We start from the raw sequence: 9333 nt of genomic DNA, 5'->3' as shown, positions 1-9333 counted from the left end.
TCAACAAGAAGATCGATGTTTAAATATTTCATTTATAATCTTTTATTTTATTGGAGCAGTTCTATATTGAAATCACACCCCTGATCTATGATATTCCATACAGAGAAACGGGGAGAAATAACTACTCCTATGTGGGACTGATGAATTCCGGATGGTTCATATGTGGAATATTGAACACAGAAAGTCACTTTTTTCCATTTACTCTCTTCAACGATGGTATAGGAATTCACCAGAACTTATTTTTAGAGGATTTTTCCCCTGAAACTTATGTTATCCTGTAGAGTGTTTCTGGTTCCTTGCTGTTGTTAATGTCCAGATGCACTTAAAAATACTTCAGGAGCTTTCGAAACTTCCTCTTGCTCATTCGATCTTGAATCACATTTCCGATCGTTAGCCGATCAACTCATGCTCTTATCAGCCATACAGAACATGGTTGCTAAATATCTAGATTCATATCAGTTGATTAAAACTTCGACTAGTGGAAGGAGAGCTTTTCAGCGTCAGAAGAAAAAGTTGGTCATGTCGAAATTCTGCCTTTGATTTCCCGGGCTTTTCCTGTGGCTCGAATCATCATCCTGGACCGTTGCATGTTGCCCCTACTGTTTTTCAAAGATAACCAGGTCATTGCAGCCCATGCTGATTTTGATCTTTTATAGATACCGTTGAGATTGCCTTCACTAAAAAAAAATAAACAAAGGTCAATTGCCTAAACTCGACTGTTGGAATGAACTCATTTTCCAATACCGATCAACGTATCTGCAGTAGTTATTCTAAGCAAATTATCAAGAAACAGACAAAATCAATTGTCTCTTATTTTGGCAGTAAGATTTGTTGTTTTTTTTTCTATTTACGAGACCTTACAATAAAAAGTTCTGAGCAAATTTATTTGATCCATTAACCTTAATTACCTCAAGCAATTATGGTACCACCACCATCCTGAATTTTCGTTTACTGGACATCGGACACTGTTATTGTTGTCCACTGTACTAAACATCTGGTTCCGATCTGAAAAAAGCGAATCTCCTGCGTTTCCACTGTATCGGCCCAATTCCGTCAGTCTATATCTATCGTCAGCTCCATTAATCTTAAATAGGTCATATTTTGCCACTCCTTTGGTTCCATCCAATGCTTCCACCATGACGTGCAATTCGTGCTCTTGGTGTGAGGTCAATCGATGGATTTTATCGAGACCAAGCCAAAACTCTGTTTGTAAATCTCCAAAACCTCGCTCATAATCGGTCCAGTTCCTAGCAAAATCCACCGAGCCATCGAAGCGATTTTGTATAACGGTCCAGCCACCTTGCTCATAGTCTCGATCACAAAATGCTTCGAATGCAGAACCTCCGCCAGGATACAAGGTATAGACTCCAGATTTGTTTCCGTTCACGTCAGCACAAGTTAGCGGTTCCTGGTTTATCGGTTGAAATCCGTTTATGCTTTTAAATGGACCAGGGGTTGTACTCGAGGTTCTTCTTATTGCTGGAGGGTCGTTTCTCAGCTGAGATTGTTGGATGTTACGGATCATTTCTCTCATATCGGCAAGCTCAGCACGTAGCGCTTCATTGGTGGTTTTCGTTTCGAGGTTTTGCATTTCCAGCCTTTCCTGTTGCTTGTTTTCGTTGTTTGAAATCTCTGCGCGTAGCGAATCGAGGTCCTTCTTCATACCGGCTTCGATTCTCTTGATCGTTTGGATTTCTGCCCGTATGTTAGCGAGCTGTGAATGTATTGCTTGTATCGCGTTTTGCTGCTTTTCCAGTAGTTGGTTGGCTTTGTGCAAGCTAGAGAGAATAAAAATTGTAGTTAGATCACATTAACGGATTTAAGTTTCCAAAATTTTATTCCGACTGATCAACATATAAAAATTTCAATCAACGGTTTCAGCATGAGATTTGTTGAAATTCACGATAAGGCAATTCGTGTATTGACGATCTTTGGTGGAACTAGCAATCGCTAGTGTAGAGTGAAGCTTTGTACCATACAGAGATAGCAAATAAAAATTAACAATATTCCACCACTGAAACCTGCATGGAATCAATCATTTCAACAAGATTTTTTTACCAATGGAAGGCAGGTTTTTTAAAAACACTAAATCATCTACACTCACAGCATTAACTCACCAAATCACCAAAAAACACTCAGCACTGCTTTCCTCAGAAAAGCAGCGAAAAGTTGTCTGTCTTGTTATGGGAGACGTGAAAATGTTTTTTTTTTTTTTGTTTCTTTTAGTCATACCCAATGAGGATGCACTGGGAGAACAATCCCAGTGATCTCAAATCGTGTTATCGTGTATGACAACTACGTTGAAATATAGGGGAGAGTGGGGATACTTGATCCCCTTTTCTTATTTTCACCACATATTTTTGGAAAAATTTAGCAACTTGCCGTCTTTGACATTTTCTGACAGCTTGTAACTTCAAGTTTCCATGCTCCAAAAAGTAGAACGATACTTGAACCCGTTGAAAAACTAGAAGCATTTTCGTGGGAGTAAAAAAATTGCGATTTTTCTGAAGTTAGGGGAGACTTGATCCCCTATTGAAGGAGACTTGATCTTTTATTCAGGAAGCCCTAATCCTTGTATAAAAATCAAACAAAGCCCCAAGATAGAATGTTAATTGACTATTTTGGTCATGTTTGTTCTCATTTCACATTTTATAGCAGACATAAGAAGAAAATTCTATAACTTTGTCTCAACGCTAATCAATATTATTACATTACATACTTAAAGGCGCTATTTTTAATAATTAAGAGAAAATTAATTATTTTTGCTCTTTTCTTCAGACAATTGTTTGATAAATATTAGTTTTTGGATAAATATTAGTAATTTCGTAATCAGCAATCATAACGATCAATTCAGAAGAAGAATATGCCGTTTAGAAGGGGGATCAAATGTACCCAACTCTAGGGGATCAATTGTACCCATAATCAACATTTTAGAAAACTTTTTCTGAAAAAAGTTGAGAGTTTTCCATTGCTTTGAAAATACGGCATTATGAAGTTCATTTTACGCTCGAACGATTGATACATTGGAACAAATATTTTTTCATAATTTTCCCATGTAAGGAACATTTTAAAGTGATGGAAAAAGATCTTCAAGTTACATTTTGTGAAATTTTTCAAACAAAGTTCAATTACTCAAACAATTATTTTGTTAAAATTTTTTAAACTACAAGCATTGTTATTTTGCTCATTTTGGCACATTTTTCTAGAACATTTGATTTTTGTAAGACATTCCAGTTTCGAGATATAGCTAAGGAATCAAGTATCCCCAGGGATCAAGTATCCTCATTCTCCCCTACAGATATCATGATTGGAGTAGACGTTTAATGTTTTGTATAAAATTCTCAAAAGGGGGTCAAAAGTAAATCGAGAAAGATCTCTATTTCCTAAAAACAATTTAATTTTTTTATCTTTTAAATAGTAACAGTCACTTTTCCGATTTTTATCCGTCTGATGTCCCACAGTGCTACGCAGTACCACGATTGACAACCTAATACGCTAGGGGCTATTCCTCTTGAAAAATAAGCTTCTCTATCGATCCATACAAAAACTTTGAATTCTGTACACCTATTTTTTCGAACAAAATTTGCATACAACAAATTTAACAAAATTAAATAAAAATAATAATGATAAAATCAATGAAACTTACTTTAAATTAAGGGAATCCTAAACGGCTGCCAAAATTTCATGGCCGAAACCTGAAGCAGCTACAGAGGATCTTTTCTCAATTGACAGGAATTTATTGATTCCTATCAGTAGAAATGCTACAATCACTGCAAGTTTTGCCATCGCTGAGAGCTGTTGAATGAAGTTGGACACTGGAATGGAACTTGACCGTTTGCTCTCTTTTATAGATCAGCAGCAGTTACGATTAGAACGAAGTAGTTGCGTAATTGTAAGATTTCCCGCATTGCCAAAGATTCTTCCTGCAATTGAGACGATCGTTCCTTATCAACAAATTTAATTGATTTCCATTCCCAATGAAAATATGCACTGGAAAGTCCACTACAGATCAAAGAAGGATGATTACTTGTTATTATTGTATGTTGAAAAATAATCAAACTGTAAATCGATGTTATTACTTTCATGTGTCTTCAGATCTGATAAGGAGAAAAAATAACGTGCATTAAATGAAGCACTATTATTTTCAAGGAATATTTGAACAAACTCGATCATTACACTTGTTTGAAAAAAAACTTCTTTTATCCAAAGTGTAAAGAATTTGTTTTCGCAATTGTTGCCTTATTTCAATTTTGTTATTTTTGTCATTTTTGTCATTTTTGTCATTTTTGTCATTTATGTCATTTTTGTCATTTTTGTCATTTTTGTCATTTTTGTCATTTTTGTCATTTTTGTCATTTTTGTCATTTTTGTCATTTTTGTCATTTTTGTCATTTTTGTCATTTTTTGTCATTTTTGTCATTTTTGCCATTTTTGTTATTTTTGTCATTTTTGTCATTTTTGTCATTTTTGTCATTTTTGTCATTTTTGTCATTTTTGTCATTTTTGTCATTTTTGTCATTTTTGTCATTTTTGTCATTTTTTTGTCATTTTTTTGTCATTTTTATCATTTTTGTCATTTTTGTCTTTTTTGTCATTTTTGTCATTTTTGTCATTTTTGTCATTTTTGTCATTTTTGTCATTTTTGTCATTTTTGTCCTTTTTGTCATTTTTGTCATTTTTGTCATTTTTGTCATTTTTGTCATTTTTGTCATTTTTGTCATTTTTGTCATTTTTGTCATTTTTGTCATTTTTGTCATTATTGTCATATTTGTCATTTTTGTCATTTTTGTCATTTTTGTCATTTTTGTCATTTTTGTCATTTTTGTCATTTTTGTCATTTTTGTCATTTTTGTCATTTTTGTCATTTTTGTCATTTTTGTCATTTTTGTCATTTTTGTCATTATTGTCATATTTGTCATTTTTGTCATTTTTGTCATTTTTGTCATTTTTGTCATTTTTGTCATTTTTGTCATTTTTGTCATTTTTGTCATTTTTGTCATTTTTGTCATTTTTGTCATTTTTGTCATTTTTGTCATTTTTGTCATTTTTGTCATTTTTGTCATTTTTGTCATTTTTGTCATTTTTGTCATTTTTGTCATTTTTGTCATTTTTGTCATTTTTGTCATTTTTGTCATTTTTGTCATTTTTGTCATTTTTGTCATTTTTGTCATTTTTGTCATTTTTGTCATTTTTGTCATTTTTGTCATTTTTGTCATTTTTGTCATTTTTGTCATTTTTGTCATTTTTGTCATTTTTGTCATTTTTGTCATTTTTGTCATTTTTGTCATTTTTGTCATTTTTGTCATTTTTGTCATTTTTGTCATTTTTGTCATTTTTGTCATTTTTGTCATTTTTGTCATTTTTGTCATTTTTGTCATTTTTGTCATTTTTGTCATTTTTGTCATTTTTGTCATTTTTGTCATTTTTGTCATTTTTGTCATTTTTGTCATTTTTGTCATTTTTGTCATTTTTGTCATTTTTGTCATTTTTGTCATTTTTGTCATTTTTGTCATTTTTGTCATTTTTGTCATTTTTGTCATTTTTGTCATTTTTGTCATTTTTGTCATTTTTGTCATTTTTGTCATTTTTGTCATTTTTGTAATTTTTTGTAATTTTTGTCATTTTTGTCATTTTTGTCATTTTTGTCATTTTTGTCATTTTTGTCATTTTTGTCATTTTTTTCATTTTTGGCATTTTTGGCATTTTTGTCATTTTTGTCATTTTTGTCATTTTTGTCATTTTTGTCATTTTTGTCATTTTTGTCATTTTTGTCATTTTTGTCATTTTTGTCATTTTTGTCATTTTTGTCATTTTTGTCATTTTTGTCATTTTTGTCATTTTTGTCATTTTTGTCATTTTTGTCACTTTTGTCATTTTTGTCATTTTTGTCATTTTTGTCATTTTTGTCATTTTGTCATTTTTGTCATTTTTGTCATTTTTGTCATTTTTGTCATTTTTGTCATTTTTGTCATTTTTGTCATTTTTGTCATTTTTGTCATTTTGTCATTTTTGTCATTTTTGTCATTTTTGTCATTTTTGTCATTTTTGTCATTTTTGTCATTTTTGTCTTTTTGTCATTTTTGTCATTTTTGTCATTTTTGTCATTTTTGTCATTTTTGTCATTTTTGTCATTTTTGTCATTTTTGTCATTTTTGTCATTTTTGTCATTTTTGTCATTTTTGTCATTTTTGTCATTTTTGTCATTTTTGTCATTTTTGTCATTTTTGTCATTTTTGTCATTTTTGTCATTTTTGTCATTTTTGTCATTTTTGTCATTTTTGTCATTTTTGTCATTTTTGTCATTTTTGTCATTTTTGTCATTTTTGTCATTTTTGTCATTTTTGTCATTTTTGTCATTTTTGTCATTTTTGTCATTTTTGTCATTTTTGTCATTTTTGTCATTTTTGTCATTTTTGTCATTTTTGTCATTTTTGTCATTTTTGTCATTTTTGTCATTTTTGTCATTTTTGTCATTTTTGTCATTTTTGTCATTTTTGTCATTTTTGTCATTTTTGTCATTTTTGTCATTTTTTTTTGTCATTTTTGTCATTTTTGTCATTTTTGTCATTTTTGTCATTTTTGTCATTTTTGTCATTTTTGTCATTTTTGTCATTTTTGTCATTTTTGTCATTTTTGTCATTTTTGTCATTTTTGTCATTTTTGTCATTTTTGTCATTTTTGTCATTTTTGTCATTTTTGTCATTTTTGTCATTTTTGTCATTTTTGTCATTTTTGTCATTTTTGTCATTTTTGTCATTTTTGTCATTTTTGTCATTTTTGTCATTTTTGTCATTTTTGTCATTTTGTCATTTTTGTCATTTTTGTCATTTTTGTCATTTTTGTCATTTTTGTCATTTTTGTCATTTTTGTCATTTTTGTCATTTTTGTCATTTTTGTCATTTTGTCATTTTTGTCATTTTTGTCATTTTTGTCATTTTTGTCATTTTTGTCATTTTTGTCATTTTTGTCATTTTTGTCATTTTGTCATTTTTGTCATTTTTGTCATTTTTGTCATTTTTGTCATTTTTGTCATTTTTGTCATTTTTGTCATTTTTGTCATTTTTGTCATTTTTGTCATTTTTGTCATTTTTGTCATTTTTGTCATTTTTGTCATTTTTGTCATTTTTGTCATTTTTGTCATTTTTGTCATTTTTGTCATTTTTGTCATTTTTGTCATTTTTGTAATTTTTGTAATTTTTGTCATTTTTGTCATTTTTGTCATTTTGTCATTTTTGTCATTTTTGTCATTTTTGTCATTTTTGTCATTTTTGTCATTTTTGTCATTTTTGTCATTTTTGTCATTTTTGTCATTTTTGTCATTTTTGTCATTTTTGTCATTTTTGTCATTTTTGTCATTTTTGTCATTTTTGTCATTTTTGTCATTTTTGTCATTTTTGTCATTTTTGTCATTTTTGTCATTTTTGTCATTTTTGTCATTTTTGTCATTTTTTGTCATTTTTGTCATTTTTGTCATTTTTGTCATTTTTGTCATTTTTGTCATTTTTGTCATTTTTGTCATTTTTGTCATTTTTGTCATTTTTGTCATTTTTGTCATTTTTGTCATTTTTGTCATTTTTGTCATTTTTGTCATTTTTGTCATTTTTGTCATTTTTGTCATTTTTGTCATTTTTGTCATTTTTGTCATTTTTGTCATTTTTGTCATTTTTGTCATTTTTGTCATTTTTGTCATTTTTGTCATTTTTGTCATTTTTGTCATTTTTGTCATTTTTGTCATTTTTGTCATTTTTGTCATTTTTGTCATTTTTGTCATTTTTGTCATTTTTGTCATTTTTGTCATTTTTGTCATTTTTGTCATTTTTGTCATTTTTGTCATTTTTGTCATTTTTGTCATTTTTGTCATTTTTGTCATTTTTGTCATTTTTGTCATTTTTGTCATTTTTGTCATTTTTGTCATTTTTGTCATTTTTGTCATTTTTGTCATTTTTGTCATTTTTGTCATTTTTGTCATTTTTGTCATTTTTGTCATTTTTGTCATTTTTGTCATTTTTGTCATTTTTGTCATTTTTGTCATTTTTGTCATTTTTGTCATTTTGTCATTTTTGTCATTTTTGTCATTTTTGTCATTTTTGTCATTTTTGTCATTTTTGTCATTTTTGTCATTTTTGTCATTTTTGTCATTTTTGTCATTTTTGTCATTTTTGTCATTTTTGTCATTTTTGTCATTTTTGTCATTTTTGTCATTTTTGTCATTTTTGTCATTTTTGTCATTTTTGTCATTTTTGTCATTTTTGTCATTTTTGTCATTTTTGTCATTTTTGTCATTTTTGTCATTTTTGTCATTTTTGTCATTTTTGTCATTTTTGTCATTTTTGTCATTTTTGTCATTTTTGTCATTTTTGTCATTTTTGTCATTTTTGTCATTTTTGTCATTTTTGTCATTTTTGTCATTTTTGTCATTTTTGTCATTTTTGTCATTTTTGTCATTTTTGTCATTTTTGTCATTTTTGTCATTTTTGTCATTTTTGTCATTTTTGTCATTTTTGTCATTTTTGTCATTTTTGTCATTTTTGTCATTTTTGTCATTTTTGTCATTTTTGTCATTTTTGTCATTTTTGTCATTTTTGTCATTTTTGTCATTTTTGTCATTTTTGTCATTTTTGTCATTTTTGTCATTTTTGTCATTTTTGTCATTTTTGTCATTTTTGTCATTTTTGTCATTTTTGTCATTTTTGTCATTTTTGTCATTTTTGTCATTTTTGTCATTTTTGTCATTTTTGTCATTTTTGTCATTTTTGTCATTTTTGTCATTTTTGTCATTTTGTCATTTTTGTAATTTTGTCATTTTTGTCATTTTTGTCATTTTTGTCATTTTTGTCATTTTTGTCATTTTTGTCATTTTTGTCATTTTTGTCATTTTTGTCATTTTTGTCATTTTTGTCATTTTTGTCATTTTTGTCATTTTTGTCATTTTTGTCATTTTTGTCATTTTTGTCATTTTTGTCATTTTTGTCATTTTTGTCATTTTTGTCATTTTTGTCATTTTTGTCATTTTTGTCATTTTTGTCATTTTTGTCATTTTTGTCATTTTTGTCATTTTTGTCATTTTTGTCATTTTTGTCATTTTTGTCATTTTTGTCATTTTTGTCATTTTTGTCATTTTTGTCATTTTTGTCATTTTTGTCATTTTTTGTCATTTTTGTCATTTTTGTCATTTTTGTCATTTTTGTCATTTTTGTCATTTTTGTCATTTTTGTCATTTTTGTCATTTTTGTCATTTTTGTCATTTTTGTCATTTTTGTCATTTTTGTCATTTTTGTCATTTTTGTCATTTTTGTCATTTTTGTCATTTTTGTCATTTTTGTCATTTTTGTC

General features: G+C 28.4%; 1 protein-coding gene across 1 annotated transcript; it reads right to left on the bottom strand.

The window, feature by feature from the left end:
* On the bottom strand, positions 1 to 3803 carry LOC129746681 (fibrinogen-like protein A). The gene is made up of 3 exons (XM_055740530.1): positions 3647 to 3803; positions 909 to 1778; positions 1 to 677 (listed from the first exon to the last, which is right to left on the bottom strand). Exons 2-3 carry the CDS (start codon positions 1661 to 1663, stop codon positions 518 to 520), a joined length of 915 nt encoding a protein of 304 aa, XP_055596505.1. The 5' UTR covers positions 1664 to 1778; positions 3647 to 3803; the 3' UTR covers positions 1 to 517.
* Between the last annotated feature and the right edge of the window lie 5530 nt (positions 3804 to 9333).

Source organism: Uranotaenia lowii, chromosome 2 (assembly GCF_029784155.1).
Source record: "Uranotaenia lowii strain MFRU-FL chromosome 2, ASM2978415v1, whole genome shotgun sequence".
Classification (NCBI taxonomy): Eukaryota; Metazoa; Arthropoda; class Insecta; order Diptera; family Culicidae; genus Uranotaenia; species Uranotaenia lowii.
Note: the sequence above shows the minus strand (reverse complement) of the source record. Positions and strands in the feature narration are given on the sequence as shown.